This window comes from Cariama cristata, unplaced genomic scaffold (genome assembly GCF_000690535.1).
Source record: "Cariama cristata isolate BGI_N322 unplaced genomic scaffold, ASM69053v1 scaffold14864, whole genome shotgun sequence".
Classification (NCBI taxonomy): Eukaryota; Metazoa; Chordata; class Aves; order Cariamiformes; family Cariamidae; genus Cariama; species Cariama cristata.
The window spans coordinates 17,010-40,563 of NW_009611355.1; the positions used below are offsets into that span (position 1 = coordinate 17,010).

At 36.5% G+C, this 23,554-nt stretch overlaps 1 protein-coding gene across 1 annotated transcript in view; it reads left to right on the top strand.

Moving 5' to 3' along the window:
* CERK (ceramide kinase) overlaps positions 1-22,452 on the top strand; it is a 33,239-nt gene extending 10,787 nt beyond the window's left edge. Inside the window, exons 7-14 of the mRNA XM_009698224.1 lie at positions 704-714; positions 8,278-8,352; positions 10,091-10,243; positions 11,048-11,153; positions 13,877-13,947; positions 18,288-18,493; positions 20,680-20,888; positions 21,847-22,452. Of these exons, the coding sequence (XP_009696526.1) occupies positions 704-714; positions 8,278-8,352; positions 10,091-10,243; positions 11,048-11,153; positions 13,877-13,947; positions 18,288-18,493; positions 20,680-20,888; positions 21,847-21,946 (931 nt within the window). The 3' untranslated portion in view covers positions 21,947-22,452. The remainder of the gene's footprint in view (positions 1-703; positions 715-8,277; positions 8,353-10,090; positions 10,244-11,047; positions 11,154-13,876; positions 13,948-18,287; positions 18,494-20,679; positions 20,889-21,846) is intronic.
* Positions 22,453-23,554: the final 1,102 nt, after the last annotated feature.

A 23,554-nucleotide genomic window follows, 5' to 3' on the forward strand; every position in this document is an offset into this window, starting at 1 on the left:
ACTTTATTCATTTATTCTTGAAATTTCTTTTTGTGCATAACTTCTTGAATTTGAGCCTAAGTGTAAGATACGAGCAGTGATAGTCCATAAAGAGACGTAGCTAAAGCTGTTTGTATTTTTATTTGGGAAGGGTACTTTACAAAGGAAATCAAATCTTAACATGCAATTTTAGAATTTAATTGCAACTTTTTTTTGTGACATATTGTGTGTTAATACAAGATAAGATGTTGACAGTAATACCTTTGCCCGTCTGAACACATTCATGAGTGAAACTTACTGAACAGAGACTTGCCTGGTAAATATTTAGTTCCAGATGCTTCACAAAGTTAGAATTGTAATGAGAACCTCCCAGTGGTCTGGCAAACTCCAAACAAATGCTAAGACTTCTTTTTTTTTTTTTTCTTTTCTTTTTCTTTCCTCCAGTTGTCGTCACAGAAAGCATAAGGCAACTATGACTGAGGAACAGTCCTCAGGTTCCAGACCAAGTTGCAGTTTCTGCCCCTTTTAGAGGTGCTATACCTTCACAGTTCTCAATGTCAGCTGCTTTTCCAGGCAATCCTGACTGCTGTCATTGAGAGGCATTTGAGAGAACTCATTCTTGGAATTCAGGTCTTTGGTGATGAGCTTACTTTTTTTTGTTGACCAGAGGCACTCTTTGGATCAATCTTGCTGTTAAATCTCATGTCCTGGCTGTTACCTCACCCTGCCCAGCTGGTCCCCGAGATTCCTCCAAAAGTAGACTTACAAGATGACTCTCTCTTCCAGGACTGGATTCAGTGTTGCAACTCTTTAATAGCATCTGCAATTATGAGCGCTCTGTGGAAAGACAAATGGACAGTTCAGTGTCTTTTCTATGCTGTTCTCTTTTTTATCAGATTCTTGAGATTTGAATTAAAGAACTGGGATGTGAAATAAACGTTATGAGCTTCTGACTAGAACTAAAAAGCAGACTTTATGAGGAAAATTTAGCACAGTTTGTAAAAATACAGCAAGTGAAATAGTATATTTGTACTCTCAGGCTTTGTGACTAATTTTATACTCATTATATCTTTGTGAAGAATGTATCCAAATCCAAATGGTCTGAATTCTTCTTTGGAAGAAGCTTAACCCTTTCTGCTTGCAGTTTAATAAGGGTTAGATATCTAAAAGTTGCAGCGTGAATATCCCCTTATGGTTTTTCATTCTCCTTGTTAGCTAGCACGTTAAGGGTTCTGTATAACAGAATTACTATGTTTAGGTATATTCTGATTTTATTTGTTAAAGCTTTGTATTAAAATCAGTTTGTATAATAAAGTTAACAAGAATAGAATTTGAAGTGCTCTACCCTGCATTTTCCTTATTTGGGCAAATTTCTTGGAATAGAAGTTTTTACTTACATGGTTGGTTTCAGAAGATTTTGCCTACTGGTGGTGTTAGTGACCATAAGAAGATACAATTGAAAAAACAGAACCTCAATATTAAGAGCTATTTCTTTGTCCTTAAGAAATTAACTATAAGCTTGTTAAAATTGAAAGATTAACCCTGCTTTTTCAACAATTTTTTAATGCATTTTTTCCAGTTGCAACCAAAAAGTATGATCTTCACTGATATATTAATATTACTAACATGTATCAAGTCACTTTCTCTTACATTCTTTAGTGTTCTGTTTGTTATGTTTTGTCCATTGTAGCTGTTTGTTCTTTGAATGTATACTGCAAGCCCTATTCCTTGAACTAACATGAGGTACAACTTTAATCAGTGCTGTGATTCAAATATCTTCTCCAAGTCATTATTCAGATCCCTCAAAAATTATGTGTAATGGTGTATAAGGAAGCTGACCTCGGGTACAGAGGATGATACATATCTTGATCTATTTGTATATTGTACAATATTTAAAATGATCCATTACTGAAAATATGGGAAAATACTTATTTACTGAAAAAGGGAGTCAAATCACTGAACAAATCTTAACCCTCTCTTAACACATCTAGCCATCACAGGGACCTTAAATTGTGTATGAAATAGCCAAATCCATGTATTGCAGGGTGGTCAGGAAGGAAGGAGGAGTGGTTGGTTTGTTTTGTTTTGTGGTTTCTTTTGTTTGTTGGTTTTTTGGTTTTTATCAGTGTTTGGTGAAGCTGTTCTCTGTTCATCTTTGCTTGATGTAATGGAGCTCTGACTGTGTGTTCACCCCAGCAGATCCCCTAGTTCCCAGATTAGTGCAAGAGGTCTGTTCCAAAATAAGAGATCCTTGAAAAGACTGGTTTTTTTAAACTAAACTGGCAGTCCTAAAATACAGCAAGTCAAAAGAAATAATGAAATATAAATCGTGCATCTAGAAAAACTTCACCTATGATGCTCTTTTTAGTTCTTTGTAACCAACCTTTTTCTTAAAATCCTGAGAAGTCAGTAATAGATACTGCAAACAAACACTACCCATGGTTTAGAGATTAAGTTCTAAAGCTCTGTGTGGCTTCTGATACATGGAGATAGTTTACTCAGTGAGGACAGGAGCTTGGGGTAAGATAATAATGAATCAGTGTTTTTGCCTTTTTATCATTTAGTTCCTAATGTCGAACTGTGTTAACAAAAACATGGCAGATTGTGGTTTGTGGTTGTGAGTAAACAGTGTCTGTATTCAAACTAACACTCAATTCAGCAGACAATCTTTGCTCAGAAACTGTCCATTTAATTCTACAAAAGTTTGAAATTACAAATGAAAGAGATTTAATGCTAAAGCATTGACATCTATATGACCATTTTTGAGTAATTAGCTTTATTTCATAGGCAGAAGCCCATTGTGCAGGCTCTTTTTATTTTTTTTGTAATGTTGGTTGCTCCATATAAATCATGATTCTAACTTTCTGGAGCAAACCCCTGCTTGGCTCTTTTTTTCTTTTTTTTTTTTTTTGAACAGATGTGTCTGTTTCCAGACAGTCTCTTTCCTTAGTGTGTCTTCTGGTTAAAAAGTATCATTTATTGTTATGCTTTATGGTACATTTTTATGAAGTAACTTGCATTTTTATTGACATAAATAAAGGCTTCTACTCAAATGGCAGTTTTAACTTCTGAATTTCTCTTAATTGCAGCCATTCTTCAAATCTGCCAGTGTAAATTGACTGATTGCTGTTGTAAACAGATTTGCTGTTAAGAGTACTTAGAGGTTGTAGCAACCTGACAAAATTTTGCACTAGCACGTGCAAAAAAGAAAAAGTCAAAAAATTCTTTTTTAAGTGACTCCAAGTGACGTGTCCACAGCCTTCTCTGTTACAATGTTTGTAATATTTAATGATCTTTGTAGTTTAGTTAGCATCTCGTTTCAAGATTCAGTATATCCAGTTTGAAATCTGAAGTGCAATGTTTGTGTTCCTCCTTCAGCATTTTAAATCTGGAAGTGACACTTCTGGAAGTGAGTCTTGGAGCTAAATACTGCATTTACTATGGTGAGGCTGCTATGAAGACAACTAGGTCAAGATTACTTCCCTGTGATGTTAATTTAATCTCTTAAATTTGCCGTTATTGTATTAATCCATTTTTGTTGTATTGTGGTACTGAACTTCTGCTGCAGTGACTACCTACGGAAAAAACCCAGACCAAAGTCCTTCTGAGCTGATCCTGTTTAAGCCAGTCTGTCATTATGCAGATGTTAAACTTGACTTCTTGATTTCTGAAGGCATAAAGGAAAGTGTGTGAAACTTGTGAGTAGGATCTTAACTGTATGACCAGGCCATTCATCTCTCCCTGTAATAGTAGGTTCTCCCCTTACTTTTGAATATGTCAGATCCTTGTCATTTGAAAATCACCTCCCAGAAAAATCACCATCTAAACTTTTCAAAATACTCTCAGTCAAGAAGCATTTAGTATGCAGTTACTCTGTCATTAGCATGACTCACCTGATATTTCATCTATGAGGTGACTGCATGGATCGTAACTCCACAAAAATACCACAAATATATGGGACCCCCACTGAAGTTGTTATTCTACCTGTTTGCAGTACAGAATCCTGTTGCTATGCTAATTTATCTCTGAGGGTTCTGTGTGTGCTGTGGGAGCACCTGCCCCTGTTAAGAGTATCTCACATGGAGCAATGCTCATAAGCACTAAACATATTTCTATTTCTTTATTAAAGTCACTCTTGTCTGTGGGATCAACATCTAGCTGACTGTTGCTTCTGTCATCTGCTTAGTTTAGTACTTCTAGTTCTTTGGAATTTGTTTAGTTTTCCATCAATAAAAGCACAAAAATGAATACTTACAGCCCACAGTATGCATGGGTTTTGGTTTAAGAAAGCTTAGTTGTAAGTTAGTAGTCTAACCAGCACTTTGATTTCTTTTTTTTAATTATTTTTTTCCCCCACAGAATCAATGGCATGAACTCTTCCTTGCAATCAGTAAATCATCTGGTTTTGCTTATGACTTTGGTGGTTCTATGACCAATTTAAGGCTTGTGAGGTGGTGTCTGAACACCTGTCTGCATGACTTGTCTACTCACAAATCCAGCAATATTTGCGTGCAAAAGGGAAGTCTGGTGATTTAGCTGTGCTGTGTTCTGTGTAGTGCAGTCCATCACTTTGATTTCTTTAATCTTGCTTTAGCAAAAATGTTTTATGGGAAGTATATACTCTTTAATATTTTAAATACATATCTGGATCATTTCTCCTTCTGATTAATTAAAAGGAAGGATTTCCCTGATAATTTTTTAAAAATTAGATTTATTTATTGAAAAAAAAATATTTAAATTTGCGGAGGGAAAGAATGTAGGAGAACTTGCCTGTATAACAACTATGTTGCTGTATGATACCTTCTAATATCAGACAGACTTTGAGGAAAATAGGTAATGAAACAGGGTTCTAGTGTACATAATGTACAGTAAAGATTCAAAGTAGTTATACTTATTTTAACAAAGACTAGTTGATATGCCCTCTGCACACTTCATATCTTCAGTAGGCTCTTAATATCAAAATATCTGGGATGAGAGCTTTCTTTAACTAGGGGATTTCAGACATTTAGTTTGGGATTCAGCTATCTACATGAGGTGGTATGGTGCCACCATCATTGAAATGTACTTGCTGTATACAAGACAGCTGTTGTACTACAGTAGCAGTTGGAAGCCAAGCAGAGTAATCTGCAGCCCTTAAATACTGGTGGTTGGCGTCATTTCAGGTACCGGAGTGACTCCTTAAGGTGAGTTTCAATTTGAAATTGATACTGAAACTTTCATGCTTACATTTAGGTGTCTGCAGGTGAGATGGGCATCTAAACTCATGTTATAGCCAGGGCGTATATGGTCAGTAGAGCCTGTAGATCCTGTGTTGCATCTGCCTGTCTTGTGCAGATGTCTTGTTTCCTAAGGCCCTTCCAATGGGGCCTGTGTGTGAGTACCTTGAATCAAGCGCAAGCTGCTGTCAGCATTCCTGAGATCTTGACTAGAATGAAAGGTTTGACATAGTCTGCAGTGTTGCATGTACACATGTAGCTACTTCTAAGTGTCTTAACCTGAAACTTAGTCATTCCCTTGCATGCCATTTTTTCTTCTAGCACACCAGTACAAAAATTAGTTTCCACACTGAAGATCTTCCTTTTTTTTAATGAATTAGGGCTCAGTTAACAAGCAGCCCAACAACTTTCTTCGCATTTGCATGTGGTTCTGTGCAACTCATAAAAACCTTTTTTATTTTCCTTCACTCAGTGTGTTGTCCTTAAAAATGCCCAAAGAAAATCCAGCGGAATATGTATATAATTTTTCTGTTGGTTTAACCAGAACAAACAACATCTACCACCTAACATTAGTCAAGAGTCATGCTCTGAAAGTTTCTTACCCAAATTGAATGCTCTGACAATCCTAAACTATTAATCAAGGGATATTTGTTAAGCTATGTTTACATTCTAATCCTGCTTTCTGTATCAGATTTATACTGATGAAATAAGCCAGATTTCAGTGGGGTTTGTCTGTACATCTACTCAGAGTGCTATTCAGCAGTAGTAGATTCCAAATCTATTCAAGACCCACCTAATGATCTAGAATTCCTGTTTGGTTATGAAGCGTTCAAAGATACTCAAATTTTTAGTCGTCATGAACGTTTTTACGACCATTAAACTAGTACCATTAGATTCGTGCTTGGTTTGGTGTTATGACCAGTTATCTTCTCTTGGAATGTACATAAGGAATGATACCGGTTTTGTTGCTCTGTAATACTGGCTCTGAGAGAGGAAAAAAAAACAACGATATTTGCTGTTTGTAGTTGGTACTCCACTGGCATGTCTGAGAAGGAGATTTGGCAGTTGGTAAACACTATTGGTGTCTTCCCCAGTCTGCCATTTTAGGATCTGAGAATTAATTTCAGTCTTCGGACCTACTTTTAACCCTCCCTTGCTAATTAATGAGTAGAAATGAAAGTAAGTTCTATAAAATTGCCCAACAGATAAATCGGCTTTCAATTGACTACAGAAGAGTATGGGGAGATAAACCTCCAGTGTTAAAACGTAGCTTGCATGAATTCCCCTCTTCTCGTCCTACCTATGGTGTAAGGCTACTTGGAAGCTCTGTTTACATCAAGACAAATGTGACAAGGTAATTCTAGCAGCAGAACAGAAACAGATCTTGAAGAAACAAGGAAGGTTGGATGAAATGTTAGGCTTGTACATTCAGCAATAAAAGTTCAGATCAGATCTTTTAGTGGCTATTTTTAGTGGCTTGCTTTTGTTTGTTTTTCTTTTCAAAAGTAGTGAGAATTTTCTTTTCTGCCTTACTGAAATTCACAAGCGTAGGAGGCAAAATTTGCAGTAAAGCGTAGCTTCAGTATCTAAACTCTACTTAATATTTTCTGCTATAAAACTCAAAAATGTGGCATGGTAACATCATCTATGTACCTTGTCTGTTATGATACTGAGAGAAATTGGTGTCCCGTTTCCCATGCAACGACATGGACCTGTAATGGTACGCTTGCATCATCTTGAACCTCAGGCTTGTAGAGAGAGATCTCCTTAGTCACACTGGGGTTTTTTCTGTTTTTCAGTTCTGTTATATTTATTTTCTCTTTAATTGGCTCATGGAGCTGCTTCTTATTCACTGTGGCAGGCTTCTGCACAGCTTTTACTTCATAGAAGCTTCTCTCATGCCCTTTGCTGGTACGGGGGGTGGTGTCCATTTCCTGAGAAGTGAGTTGGAGGGGAAAGGATTTTCTTTGTTGCTATTGATGACTGTGTATGTCTTCAAAGATAGAACCAAAAGTGGATTTTAAATAGTAGTTCCTCATTCCTCCATTTTTAGTTTTTTGTTTCAATTTGATTAGGCCTCAGAAATAAAGGACTCTCTATCTGAGCTGCTCTACATCTAGTGTGTCAGTAGCAAATCTGAGAACATATATGTGGACAAAGTAAGTTTTTAGTTTCAGATATCCAGCCTTGACTTTAAAGGAATTCGGTTTCAGGGAAGGGATGAGAGAAACTACAAGATACATTTGGAGTTAGGTGCTGCAACAAATACGCTTCGGTACGTTTGACCCTGACGACCAAGTCCCTGCTGCAGAGTAGAAATCAGAACCCTGCATTAGGCTCTTAAATTGTTTTTATAGGGATCAGGGTGAATTGGCTGATTCTAAACAGCACCTAAAATACTGAGCAGACGTACTGACTGAGGAGTGGCCAGAAGGTAGTAGTAGCAAAGACAGAATATAGGTGAAAACTAAAGCTTCCCCCCTTTCTTCTTGTAGGCATTTTGCTCAAGACTGTAAAAGCACATCACTTTGGTCCCCTATCTATAAACTAATTCTTGAAAGCAGGTATTTACTGATTTTCAAATAATAGAACTAAGCAGAAGTTTCTGGTTTAAGATGCAGCTGGAGGAGGAGAGGATGTTGACAGCCTGGAATTTAGATCGGTCCCCCAAAAGACAGGAGACTGGTCGACTTCTTTTCATGAGACCTCAATCAGTAAGAAATCTTAAGCAAAGCAGGATCAACGTATGGCTGCCTTCCCCTCCATCCTTAATTGATGTAAAAACTGTAATGTAATAATGACTTTTTTTATGTGAATTAACTTATTTCCCCTCACTAACTGGTATATATTTATTGCTTATATAGTGAAAATCTTGTACTTTGAATAGAAAGAAATAAATTCTACTCATTGGGGAAAAAAAAGTTACAATTTAAACCACAATATTTGTATCTTTCCATTTACTTTGTTCCATTAAATGGAAAGGGGCGAGCCAAAGGAATGTAATGCTTTTATTTGGAAGACCATGCCAATAATACTTGTTTTGAAAATATATTAATTAATGTCTAGTTTTTTAATTTTTCAGGATCAACAGATTGCATATGCTATTCAACTGTTGGCATTTCTGACCCGGTAACATCAGCTCTTCATATTATTGTAGGTGGGTGGTCATAGTTTGCTGTTTTCTTATGAAAATAGCCAAAAATAATAATTTCATTTGGTTCTTTCTATATGTGAGATATAATTTGAAGATAATGGCTGAGTTGAAATGCGAAGTTTTTGTCTGGGATTTAAGTCTCTGATTTGAAATATGGGAAGTTTAAAACTTATTTGCTTTCTCTATTGTAATTAATTGTTTTGAAGGGATCATAATGTTTTGAAACTATATCTAGTGCTTAAGTTTTCATGCATTCTGGCATGCTTTTGAAAATAGCAGTAAAATACAATAAGCAGTGTAAGTTGTTGGACTCTGTCTGAGAAAGCTACTAGAAGCGCATGTACACTTGAATAGTAGTATTTTGTACTAGTTGCCCAATTGTCTTGTGCAATTCGATGCATGCCAAACTGGAAGTATGAGTTTTAGCCAATTTCATGGCTATCGGCCAATAAAATTAGCTGATAATTCCCCATTTTTACCACCTGCAAGTCAGATATTTGAGGAGGAATGAGGGAGGAAAACAACTACTCTTCAATAAATGCTTTTTGATATGTTGTCATCAGCAGGGATGTTGACATTACCACTTCTCAAAGTCCTCTGGTAATGGAGTCCCTGAACTGCATGGGGGACAAAGGAGACAGCTTGGCATATTCAGTGCATTGTGGTTTGTGATGTCCATGCTATCTTCTACATACTGAAGAATCATAGTCACCCAGTTCTTAATACTAAACTTGAAAAATTGTGCAAGGTGGTCTTCAGTTCTAACAATGTTGCACAAGCAAAAGGGATAAAATTTCCGAGTGCAATTATTTCATTATCACTTGTTATTGAGTGCTTAAGAGTTGCAGTTTTAGGAGCTGCTGTTGCAAAGGTTTACACATGTACTTCTCTCTTACTAATCTATGGCTAACTCTGTTCAGCATGTGTAGAGCTTAGGGCATTGAACTGGGATTAGAGAGAGAGATGGACTTAGTATATCATAGTATTTTAGCTGGATTATTAAATGTGCACTTGTGTATGCATGCATTTAGATTTTTAAGAGTGTTTCTCACTTATGTAAAGGGTTCTTCGCAGTAGTCTGCGGTGGAAGGATGAGAGACAACGGACATGAAGTGAAACGGGGGGGGGAACAAACCAAACACCAAAAAGCCAAACAAGCAAAGAAACAGCACCTTCCCCTGCGCCCCTCCAGCCCACCACCACTCCAGAGTTTACACAATGAGGACATCAGAGGGATAGTGTACTCTCTGTTCTTAGAGGTTTTCAGGACTTGGCTGGATAAGCCTTGGGTAATCTGATCTGACCTCATAGCTGAACCTACTTTGGGTGGGAGGTGTGATGAGAAACCTCCTAAGGCCTGTTCCAGCTAGATTTATCCTCTGATAGTATGACATATGGGATTAAGTAGTATCTGATAAATGTACAGATACTGCATTGATCTCCTCCTACTGCTACATGGTAAATGAGTGTAAATTCATTATATATTTTTAGCATGCTGACCCCTTTCTTCTCACTTCGTGCTTAGTGCTTTTTAAATACTAAATGAAATTAGTATTAAAAAATTATTCTTCCCTTTCTGCATGTATAAGAAATATATGTGGATATATGACATAAATATGTTATGACATAAATACAACGTATATATTTATTATTTTGAAATTGTACTGTTAAAGATACTATTGTGTTTGCAGCTGCAAACAAAATAAGCCTTAATAGAACGTCGCACTTCTAATCTTCATAGGTGACTGTCAACCTCTGGATGTCTCTTCTGTACATCATAACAACACGTTTTTGAAGTATTCCGTATCATTACTGGGTTACGGTTTTTATGGAGATATATTAAAAGATAGTGAAAAGAAGCGGTGGATGGGTCCGATGAGATATGACTACTCAGGTAACTTGTGTAATTATTACATTCTTTGTCAGCATGTAAACATAGTGGAGCAGTTGATGTACTCTCTCCAAACCAACCTTCTCTGAAGCTTTTAAACATCAGGAACAGACTGAACCTGATTTTAAACTCCTTGCAGTACCAAGTATGTTGGATCATGTTATGTAAAGCTCTGTAACTTTGGGGATAACATTAGCAGTGTGCTCATTAAAGTTGTGTTGAATATATGTCACCTAGTGATAGCTGCCTAAAAAGTAATGCCCTTTCTGTGCTAATCATTTTGACTTTCTTTTCAATCAGTTAGAGAGAGGTAGGCACTCCTTTGTCTTGGATATTCAGCTGATGGAATGAATTGTTAATTTTGTCCTTCTTCCAGCATTGATTAGAGAGACAGATGAGTGGTTTAGCCTAGTTAGCTAGTATATCGATAAATCCTATGCTGCTGGAAAGTATTTTTTGCCTTTGATTTGCCTCGTGTTAGGGAATGCAAAAGCAGAATTTAAGTAGCATAGGCCAATTTGCAGATTCAGCAGGGATGTGTAGCTAAAAATTTTAGATGGCTTTTAAAGATGTCAAGCAAAGTAATGACGCTATCGGCAAATCTTAAAAAGTTGGAGGGGGGTGATATTTCCTTGTCCTTTACAATCTGAAACATCATACCACAAAGAGCTGTGAGGTTGAGGAGGGCAACTATTGTTTTACAGTCCTTAGAGAAGGAAAGAGAGGAACAATCAAGGAATGTATGCAGAGGTGTTTGCGATGTGGATTTATAATGACTTAATGCTGTGTAATACCTCTTTTATGTAGGCTTCAAGACTTTTCTTTCTCATCATTACTATGAAGGAACAATTTCTTTTCAACCTGCAAAACACACAGTGGGATCTCCACGAGATAAAGATAGCTGCAGAACAGGGTAGGCTAATGTTTATCTGTGCTTTTTTGACATGAACTATTTGAAAAGGCCTATACATAAACAGAGGTCACAGAAATGTTGGCTTTAATATCACAACACTTACTCTGAAAGAGACAACCTTGTAAGAAAGTGTATTGACTCATTAAAGGTCAGTTGACCTTTTGGCACCTCAGGTCAGTAAACAAAAATGTAATAAAATTTTGTTAGCTGGTGTGTGTGTGTGTCCCAGTTTTAAATGAAGCGAAATGTAACAGCACAGCACCCAGTTAATAGGTGCTAAGGGTACTATACTGTGTTACTGCTAATAAACGAAAGTCTGGATGCCTCATAGCTTCTACAAATGGAAATAATTATTCAAAATTTCTCAAATGTTCACATTGTAATTCAATCTAGCAATTTTAGTGATTGTTTTAGTGCCATGACCACAGCTGGCATGGCTTGTCCTGAGGATAGGTCTTCTCAGGAATCAGCCTGTTTATCCTTTTTTTTTGTAGACTACTGTTATGCTGTATAAATTCTGTGTGATATTCTTCACTTCTTTCTCCAATCAGGGAGCCTACCTTATTCTCCCAGTGTTCCTTCCTTTCTCTTTACTTTCACCTGCTTGAAGTTATGCACTAGTATTTGTTGTTGTTCTTTATATATGAATATAGCTGTCAGAAATATAGTAGTTGTCACAGCAGCAAACAGCACAGCAGGATACAGAGGGGCCAGAAACTTTGTCCAGAAACTGCATGGAACTTGTTGACTGTGCTGTGACATTCTACGAATCACGATCTCCAGTACTAGCTGGAGCAACTATCCTGATCCATCAAGTGCCTTGGTGCAGGGGAAACTCCAGAGGGAGAAAGCTGTTATCCAGGTCTCAATCAGGGAGTAAAGAGTCCTGGTGCCTCATGGGGAATTTTATACATCCTAATAATTGCTGGAAGGGCAATACGACTAGGTACAAGGAATTTAAGAGAATCCTGGAGTGTGGTGATGTTGGTGATCGTGCGGGTGATTGACAAACTGACTAGGACAAATAGTCTGGACTTCTTACAGAAAAGGAAAGAGGGAGGTTGCGATGGTTGAGGGCAGTCTTGGCAGCGGTGACTGTGAGATTATGAAGTTTAAAATCCTGAGAGAAATGAGCAGGACAAAAAGTAGAATTGCAACCCTGAACTTTAGGAGAGCAGATTTTGGTTTATTTGGGAATCTTGGCAAGATTCCGTGGGAGACTACCGTGGAGGACAAAGAGACCCAGGAGAGTTGATTGGTACCTCCTCAAAGCACAAAAACAGTCCATTCTGATATGCAGAAACTTGAGTAAGCACGATAGAATACCCAACGTGGATGAGCAAGGATCTGAGAAGGAAAGAGAAGGTGGAAGTGGAATGGGTTACTTTGGAAGAACACAGAGATATTGCCTAAATATGCAGGGATGGAACTGAGAAAGCCAAAGCTGAGGTGGAATTGAAATCAGTGAGGGATGTGAGAGGTGTTAGTTCTTACAAAGGGATTATGTAAGTATAACAATCATAACAAAAGGCTAAAGGAACTGTGGGCCTGCTGCTTAGTGGTATGGGGATCCTAGCGATAAAAGGTACAGAAAAGGCTGAAAACTTACTCCTTTGCCCCAGTTTTCACTGATGTATAGTCTGCCCCCAGGCCTTACAGGTCCCCAGGCCCATGAATGAGGAGGAAACAGTGGGTGTTACATACTTTGACTTTAACAAAGCCTTTGGTAGTGTTTCCTGTAGTATTCTTAAAAACAAATTGATGAGGTGCAGACTAGATAAGTGGATGGGTGGAAAACTGGCTAGACTACTAGAAAGGTTGTGAGTACCAAGTTCAGCTGGCAGCCAATTACTAATGGTGTCCCTTGGGGATCAATACTGGGGCTAATACTGTGCTACATCTTTCTGAATGACTGGGACAGAGGCAGAGAGTGCACTCTCAGCATTTTTATGGATGATAGCAGATTGGGAGGAGTGATTTACATGTTGAAAGTCAGGCCTGCTATTCAGAGGGACCTTGATGGGCTGAAGAAATGGCTGATAAGAATCTACTGAAGTTAGGAGAGGCAAACGTCATCGTGTACCTGGCGTGAAATAGTCACATGCAACAGTACTGGCTGGCTGGAAGGCAGCTCTGCCAAAAGGAGCTTTGTGATCCTGGTGGGCAACAGCTGTACCTGTGTTAGCAGTGTGTCCTTGCAGCAAGGAAGGCCAACCTTATATTGAGCTTTCTAAGCAAAAGAGAAACCAACAGGTCAGGAGAAGTGATTCTTCCCTGTACTCGACACTTGTGAGATGAAGGACTGGCTCCAGTATGTCAGTATCTTTCACTGTTACAGCAGTCAAATATTGGAACAAGTTGCCCAGGGATCTTGTGGACTCTATCCTTGCAGATATTCAAAACTTGACTGAACAAGACACTGAACATCCTGATCCTATAAGAGCTGCTTTGAGCAGAGCTTTGATCCACATCAGAGGTCCCTTCCAACCTATGTGATCTTATGGCTCTGTGATGTTGTTATTTCTGACATCCAGTAATCTTTAGCACTGTAGTTAAGTACCTGTACTGCCTGCAGACCTGTCATGATTCATGCCACATCAGGGTTGTCAGTGCCATGCTGCATCTTGTGGTGGGGGAAGATCTGGTAATGATTGGGTAAAACAAATAAGTTGAACTGAATAATAGTTTTGTTTTCGGGAAATAAATGGTATTTTTGTTTTCAGATGTTACATTTGCAAGAAAAGTGAGCAACAGCTGTCAGAACAGCACAAGGAATGTGGATTAAAACGTGAAGGTAATTTGTCATAAAAAGTAAGATAGTATGTTATAAAAATTCTTATTTTTCAGAATATATCGGTTCAAGTGTATGTTTTGGTTTTTTAAAACGTTGTGAGTTACTAGATAATGCATTGTTTCTTTAAGCTTAAAGAAAATACATGTAAATATGTAAAAAATAGATCAGGTGTCTCTCCATCCAAACCTCAGAAAATTCTGATAAAATTATACTAATTACTTCTATATTTCAATGTGTTAGGTTTCTTTTCTTTAGGAAAGGTATATTCTCTGAGATAGGACTCTGTGTTCTTTTTGTGAGGAGGACTTAACTGTGAGGTAGTACAGAAGGAAGCAGTTCATTAACTTTTAGAATAGGTCAGGATTAAATATTTGTGTTTGTTAGTGCAAAAGTTACCCTATATAAAGCTGTTTATTAAATAAATGTGAGGTAATGAACTTGGACAACTAATAACTGATCTGGTGGACTGAAGTATTTCTGTACAATACTGACCCAATACTCAGTATAAATGATAAATAAGATTTCTCTCCTCTTTTTCTAGTTTTGCTATCCTTATTCTCTTTTTCCCCCTCATTCCAACCCCTGCACATACTTCCATGGAATTTATTTTTTTTTAATGGGCATAACTTTTCCTTCCTTTTGTTAAAACAACTGTTAATATGCTGGATTCTGTGCACTCATCCTCCTAGTTGTCTCTTTATGTCTGACTACTATGTCCTTATGGGAAACACTGATATTGTACGCTTGTGGCCCTGCTGGAGTAAGATATGCAGATTCAATTGACCAAGTTTCACCTCTAATCTCAGTTCATTGACTTGGATAAACCCCTCCTAAACAGCAGGCAGCCTTCCCATGGGTGCTTGCTTCTGCTTTTACTCTTTTTTCTTTTTTTTTCTTCTTGTAGAGCTCAGTACATAAAACCATCATTTTCTTGACACAAACACTGGTGCTTTATGACCTAGATTGTCTTATAATTACAGTTATTTTGCACAGTATCTGTACCACGTTCTAGACATTTCTTAGCATAAAGAGTATCATCATACTATAGAGATTCATTCGTAGCATAAAGACTGTATGTAGATTTCTATGTCAACTTGAATTCCTGTTACATATACTTATATATAGTGCTTTCATCCCAGCAACTGCTTTCAGATCTTTGATATAATCAACAGATGGCCAGACTGGAGTGTTGCTTGAGTTGTTTTAATTTATGCCCAGATACAGCTAAAGAAATTGCTTTACATAATATTTTCTTAGGAGCTAAATCTGATAGTAAATTTTTTTCTAAGAAAAAATTGGTCTTTTTGAGAAATAACTGTAGTTAGAAATTGCCAACCTTTTTTCTTTTGTTTGTGGTGTTTTTTTGTTCGGTTTTTTTTGTTGTTTTGTTTTTTAAATCTGCCATTTTGTTAGCTTTGATCCAGCAAAGGCAGAAGAAACCTGCAGGTTAGTGAGCGACCAAGGCTGCTTTAGCCAGCATTGCACAAGACGTTAAGCAGCTGATTATGTAGAATATTGTTTACTTAAATCCACTTTACTTCTGGTAGCTGGCTTTCTTTGCAGTCCAGTCTCTTCTCCATGCAGTACTGGTAAGCAAAGAATAACAATCAGCTACTCTTGATTTGCAATAAAAAGAATTTGAAATCGCCACCTCAGATAAGCTTTTTACTCAGCAGGGTGTATTGGCTTACTCTTTCATTGTGCCTACTCGGTTTGTGTACAATTCAGGTGAGTTTAGAAGGATGCTTGCATTGGCTGTCACTGAACATATTTCTTTGTATTGTGCAGAAGCCTATGTGTGTGTGCTGAGCAAACTTTGAGTGTTAGTCCTTTACGCTGATTTCATCACCTTGCAGTATACAGATACACACCATAGACAGTTGAAAAGAGTGCCGTTTATGCTCTCCCTGCTCATGATTGCCCTATTGTATGAAAGATATTTTGGATGAGTCATTTGTGCTATTACAGTGATGTACCTTGCAGAATGGTTATGAAAACAATTGGTCATTTAAAATGTGGTAAATACCCTGACTTTGTTCTTACTTGAACAGCGAAGCTTTTTTGAGTAACATGGTGAAATTTGTACTGAATGGTACTTTTCTGCCAGGTGAAAACAATCCATTACAGTAACATATATAAGCATTCTGCTTTAAGTAATTTGAGGCTTATTTATTACGGTGAGCATACTTCAAAAGTTAACAAATATGTAGACACACTATAGACTAAATTGTTAATGCTTCTCAGATAAACAACAAAAGGATTTATCAGTAAACAGTGGTGTTTTCATTTTTGTTGTTTATGTATCAGAAAATGCCTGGTTTTCTTGTAAATAAGCACTTGTATGGTTCTGTACACAGATGTTTCCAGTTCCAGTAGTTTCTTATGTTCTGTTCAGTTACCTTCCTCTCAGAGCAGGGCCTTGTCACTTGCCTGCAGCCTGAACAAAGTCATTCTGTACTTTGACATTTAAGTCTTTCTTATCTCTCAAGATACACATTTTGAATCTGATATAAGTTATTTCTTTCTGTAGTGTCCTGTTTGAAACTATCATAAGAAGATGAGCAGTAAAGCAAACTATACTAAAACCGCTCTGGCAAATGATGCAAAAATGTTGAATTTCACAGCTGTGTTTTTTCTTGCTCTTACTGATTAGTTTATCAGGAGATAAAGAGGATAGTCTAGATGGAAAAAGAATAAACTTTTTCATTTCCTTTAAGTCTTTTGTCACTTTATAATCCTACTCTGTATTTCCTGGAATTCTGTTTTTCTTGATTCTGTTACTAAAGAGTGGATAGTAAGAAATTCAAATGAATAAAAATTGAACGAAGCAGGAAAATTTCAAAAAGCAAAGAACGACTACAGAATATTTTCCAAACTTTTTTTCTTTTTTTAAATTTATTTTTCTGATGTATAAAGCTTGTAAGATATCAATTCAAAATAAATGCATCATAGACTTTAGGTCCAAAATTACCTAGACAATTGTAATAATGATTGTCTAAAGTAAATGTGAAGTTCCTAAAACTAAGACAGCAAAGAATGACAGAATTTTAGGACATGAAATATATAGCGTAAATGTCATCTATAGTCCCATCAAAGAAGCACCTTGAAAATAACTGTAAGTTAACCCAAATGTGGGGAACTGAATAATGTTAGATTTCTAAGTCCATACCAGTTAATATGCCTCAAAACTTCTACCTTGCTGTGATTTGATGATCAAACTTTAACAAGCTTATATAAACAAACTTTATCATTTTTTGTTTATTCCTTAATTTTGTCCCCATCATCAACAATGGCACTTCACTCCTGAACTTCAGTCTTAGAACCATGTGTATCTCCATAGACTGTTCTGCGATCATTACTTCTATGGAATTGTTCATTTGAAATATCTGAATCCACTTATATTGGGAGGAGAAAAGGAGTGTTATGGCTCCTTCATGGCTTTTTCTTATTGTAGTGGGGAAGGCATTTATATGTAATCTAAAAATGCAAAGGCATTTTTTTATCTATTTTTATTCATATGCAAGAAAATACAGTTTAGATGTCAACTCTCTGCAGTGCCTGACAGTGTTTTTTTGTTCCAGAAAATTCCTCTGCTCTTGGTAGTATTGATGCCATCACACATTTAAGCTCAGTCTAGGTGTGATCTCTAACAGAATGGTTTCATGTTGTTGAAAACAGACTTTTGTATTGTTTTGCAGAAATATCTGAAGATTTACACACAGGAAAGTTCAATTCTGTTAATAATATTCATCTTCAGACATTTGGGGTTGGGGTGGAAACAGATTCCTGATCTGCTGCCTGCTGGTCCTTGCTGAACCCTGAGTCATCTCTTCCCTTTTTGTCTTTTTTTTTTTTTTTTTAAATATAATTTGTAGCATTGAGGCAGAGGAGGAATATTGATTTAGAAACCAAATACTAAACCACTGTCTTTGCAGCATTGTTTATTTAAGATTACATATTGAAGAGCAAGAATAAAACTTTTAAAGTTAAAAATCCCCCTGAACTTTCACACTACAAGAGTTGTAACTTACCTCTCTCTTTTCCCTGCCTAAGGCTTTGTGGGTTTGCTCAAATAGCATTGATCCTGAATTTGACATGCATATGTCGGAAACAGTGAGCAGTTTTAGTAGATGGTCCCAGTCTGTGAAGCGAGAAAGCAAATTTCTCTGTTAGTGTAAGAAAAATAGATTTTTTTTATGCAGTTTATTTTAGATATTTATTGACAGTGCATGAATATGCCCAGTAAAAACTTTTAAGTTGCCAAGAATTATTGCTTTTTAGTGTTCTTATGAGTAGATCAAATAATAACCTATCTCCATGCCTTTATTGATGTGTTTCAGAGGATGAAGAAGAATGGAAGGTTATTAAAGGGAAATTTCTAGCCATCAATGCAGTAAATATGAGCTGTGCCTGTCCACGAAGTCCAAAAGGTCTCTCACCAGCAGCTCATTTGGCAGATGGTTCAGCTGACCTCATTCTAGTTCGTAAATGCTCCAGATTTGATTTTCTACGATATCTTGTCAGACATACAAACCAAGATGATCAGGTGTGTATTCCCTTTGACAATAAATTCTCCAGAGTCAGTCTAAGTTGTAAATATCATTATTCTTATATGACAAAAAGAACGTCTACAAAGCAGGTTTATTTTTTTTAAAAAAAAAATCATTTTAGCTAAGTCCAGTCCTAGGCCATAGCATTCTAACAAAATTCCACTTGCTAATTGAATTCTGTTTCATAATATTTTCCATATATTTACTTTTTGGACAATATTTTAAAGTGATTTTATCACAGCTGTGCCCCAGCAGTATAATGTAGCTGAGGTAGAAGATGTATTGAAGAATAATAAATCATTTTTTGTAAACTGTATAAAAATGAGGTTTAGAAGAAAGTTACCGGAACTGCAGTTTAATTGTAAAATCCTGCTAAAAGCCTGCAGTTTACGACATATGTGACCAGGATATGAGCTTTATGCATTCAGGCTCAAAATTATTCCTTGCATATGTTGTAGCTGTCAGGATAAACTACAAGGGAAGATTCGTCACTGGTTTGGATTGTAGTATCTGTTGAAACCAGAGCTATGGCTGTGAATACACACATTTAATATTTGTCACAGCCTGATATTATCAGCATGTTCCGGAAATTATCTGAACAATGGATTAATGTCATATCTAGTTATAAAAGCAATAATAAATCTCCCTTGTTTATGATGCTATTCTTCCTCCTCTGTAGCAGAAGTAGTATAGATTCTCTTTCCTGTATTTCCTCATTACCATTCCCCGAGACATTGTGTGTGCGTACTCCTCCTTCCTGCTATTCTCAGTCTCCCCTTCTTCCCTTCACTCCTTCCCACTCATTTTCACTGTTCCCTTGATATTTTTGATTATTTGAAGCCTTCCCTGGCTACTTTTCAAATTGGCTTCAACATTTATCAAGAGACTACATTATGCTTAGACTTGAAACAGGAAAGGATTCATGGGTGGCTTAGTGCAGCCATGGATAGCAGTTTTTGCAGCTAAGCTGTCTGAACTAGCACACTGCTTAGTGAGCCTTGTTGTATCCATGATCCGCTGCTTCCAGGTGTGGAGTTTGACAACTTCACAGTTTGTTTATGATTAAAAGCCAAGGGAACTTAAGACCTAGGAGATCCCTTCAATTCTGATGCTTTTTGTGATTGCCACTGTGACCTTTCCCCTTCCAGTGCTTCCCAACTGTTTCTCCCTGGGATATGTTGGTTTTGCAGTATAGATTAAATGCAGAGTTGTACATATGTCCTCACCTCAGGTTAGCGTCTACCATAATGGTGGAAATCCCTGTTTGAAAACTTAAGAAAATGTGAAAAGAAAAAGGAAGAAAAGACTGACTGTACATTAATACAGACTGGTTTATGAGTACTCATAAACTTTGTTCACCTTTGCTTCCACAGACATACTCCATTGCTTTCGTTAAATTACATGTGTGTATTTATTACAGCTTGCTAAAGGTTTAAGTCCATATCAGTTAAGTTGCTTTCAGGGCAAGTGGGGGTACCCTCTAATTTGATTGTTCCTTTAGTTTACAAAGCCTGTTTTAAAGCATTTGTACAATATTGTAATGTAAATCTGCAACCTCTGTTATAAGAGCAATCCCTTAATTATCCTAGTTCTTCTAGCTGAATTGACTAATTAAAATTATTTTTCTTTTGTCGGAATGTAACAATATTGCCCTCTATTCTTATTTTCATACACACCTAGCGCTGTGATGTGATCACACTGTCGTGGAATTCTTACCTTCAGGGGATTGTTACAAATGCAGAAGCAGAAGGCTTTCAGAAAAGCCTGTGTGTCTTAAAGACTGTAGTTGAACAGGTCCTGAAGATGGTACAAAGATCCAGTCCAAACCTTTTTGACTTTGATTCCATGTTATAATAGTTTTTATAGGGCATTTTTAATAGCTTTTATACTCCATTACTCATCATCTTAGAAGGTGTTACCTGATTATCTATAAAGTAGCAGTATTGAAGAGTATTACTTGAAGAGGACCATTGAAAGGTAAGGTTCCATTTTGGCTTTATTGTTTCTGACTTGCGCAGTTTTTTAAAAACAAAAATCACTCTCTGCCTCAGGTAAACTTCTCTAGAAAATTGGAGTGGACAGACTTTCCTGAATACAAAATGCTGCATGCTGAGTTGCTTTACACATCAAATGTATTTAACTAATTGTAATTGCCTGTTATGATTTATTTTTTTCTTTGTAGTTTGACTTCTCATTTGTAGATGTTTATCGGGTGAAGAGTTTTCAATTTACATCAAAGCTTTCAGAAGACAATGAAAGCAATGTCACCGATATAGGAAAGAAACGTTTTGGCCAGTTCTGCAGAGATCATCCAGTCTGTTGCTGTAATATTGCTAATAGCACCTGGAATTGTGATGGAGAAACTCTGGACAGTTCAGCAATTGAAGTAAGGTAAGCATTGATTTTTCTCTCCATATACCAGAAAACATTAAGCCTTTTCATTGACTTTTAAAGGTGACCATAAAGATATCCCAAAAAGGTGCCTCTGCATAGCACATTTGAGTCTTCTGATAATAAACTTACCTTTTTTGTTACTTTTTTGAGTCCTTTCCAGAGAACACTCCAACCATGTATATTATAAATGATCATTCTGACTGAGATAGATGGATGGCCCTACCTTTGAAGTCATAGTTACTTGTTGGGAACTTACACTGTGTGCTTGAAGTGCTGAAGGTGAAGGTGGTGTTGGGAGGATTCTTTTTAAATGAGTGGAGTACCTTATTGCTCTAAGCAATAACTTTTCCTGTTAAACTTCAGCTTAAGTAAGCATCTTTCCCTTAGAGAAATACTGAGTATGTCCCATACTGTGTGTTTTTTGACATGCAGCACAGAGTCTTATCTCCAGCCTTGACATATGGAAAAAAAAGTTTGCAGTTATGCAAATAATCAAATTAGAAGGGAATAGAGGTTTATGAAATTTGAAGAGCTTTTTTATTTTTTGTTGAGGACCTTTTTTTGTTGACTGTTTTGGTTTGTTCTTTTTAGAACAAAGGGAGCCGAAAACACAATACAAAATATTTACATGCAAGTGTGTTCCATTAAAACATAATCACTTAGCAGCCCAAAGTGATTTTTATAAATCTTGTATATTGTATAAGATCAGCTCATCTAAGTGCCCCATAGAACTTTTTGTGTGTAAAAGAGGAGTAACAAGGGTGATGCATACATGAAAGCATCCGACCCCCTTTGCAGGGGAAGATTGTATCGAGAATGGTTGAATGTATCAGAAAGAGTGGTTTCTGTAGTCTGGAGAAAGGAACTTTGTCCAACTGCTTGAAATTAATAGATTATTAGAGTTAAATATGTAGTACTCATTTATTTCCTATTAATTGATTTCCGTATTTTTCAGGGTTCACTGCCAGTTAATGAAACTATTTGCAAGGGGAATCGAGGAAAACTGTAAAGATGAAGCTGCCTACAGTCAGAGTAGCATTGAACAATTACTATAGATGTTGTTCCTCCAATGGGGAGAAGAAAAAATAAAAGCTCAAGGAAATTGAGTAAATATGCATTTTAGTCAAATTGACAAGTATTTTAAAATTTTAGATTTTTTTTTTTATGGCTTCAGTATAATTTTAGACATCTTATTGCATTGTGTCATTTTTTTAAGAAAAACATTGTAATCATTAAAATATATCTTGAAGCAATGTAATCTAAGTTATGTTAGAAAAGAGGATTGGTGTGTATATGTATGTATTCATGATGACTGATAAATTCTCTGTGCTTTTCTAGAGAGCGAATTTAGCAGTTGTGTTGCAATAATATCTAAATGTTATAAAACGTTGGACTTTCCATTGTCATCAAACCAAGATATCAAGACAAGATATTTTCAATATCTGAGAAGATGTTTTCTGCTGGGAGTGTAACGTAGTTGCATGTGGCTTAAATGCTGGACAACAATGTTCTCATTCACTTTTTTGTGAAATCTTTAATTTTGTAATTCTGACTATACCTTGCAACTTATCAATGCAATTCAAACACACATTCCTGGCTTTAAGTAAAAACAATAAGAGTTTAGAAATACTTTGAAAAATAAAAGCACATCTGTATGCAGATCGTACCTTATCCTATATATTCTGTTTATAAAGGCTTCCATGAATTATGCTTTTTGGGATTATAAAGGTTTTTATGATTGTTTGAGTGACACCAAATACCACACACTGCAACTGAAATGTCTTGCAAGCAACTTGCAGGGATACTTACATAATACCAGGAAGGCACAGGCAAAGGAAAATATAACTATCTTCTGAAACACCAGCAAGTTTTAATTTTTCTAAAATATCTAAAATTAATGTATGAAAAGTTTTCCTCTTCAGTACACAATTCTTTGGAGATTCTACTACGTATGTTAAAATGTCTTTGCAAAACAAGATGTTGGAATGTTAAGTTTAAAAATATGATTTGATGATTGAAAGTTTTTAATGTTCATTTAACTGAATAGGAAACAAAATAATTTGGTTTGTGAAGTCAAGGGAAGAAACTGGTGTCTGATAAATCACAAATTCACTGTGCTGAGTTGTTTTTATGGCAAAACACATTAGACTATCATATATAGCTATGGAATGATTATTTAAGTTGTCTATGGATTTCTGTATTGTGGCACATACGTGTTCTGTGTGTAGGCTTGGGGCTAAATTTTGCAGCTCTTGTACAGATTTATTCCTGTTTGAGGATCAGAAGTTAGCCCCTGCTCCCTTCTATCTTTTTGTAAGTGTGTAGTTCTCTTTAAAACTTACTGCGTCTGAGGGTTTTGTGGGTTTTTTTTTTGGTGTCTGAGCAGCTAATGATTCTCTATTCATGTATATTTATTGGCAGTTCTGTCATTCAGCTTGTATTAGTTTCATGTCTCCCATGTATTTGGTCTGTGTAACCCGTGGTGATTGGTCATTTTGTTACTGAAGCACTTGAAAATTGTTATAAATGACAGATTTCTTTTTTCTGTTGAGTTTATTTACATTCCAGTTTTGTGTAATATCAAAATGGTGTGTTATATCTTTGCTACAAAGTGTTATTCATACTGCTGTGTATGACAAAAAGCACTTGCAAATGATACTTGC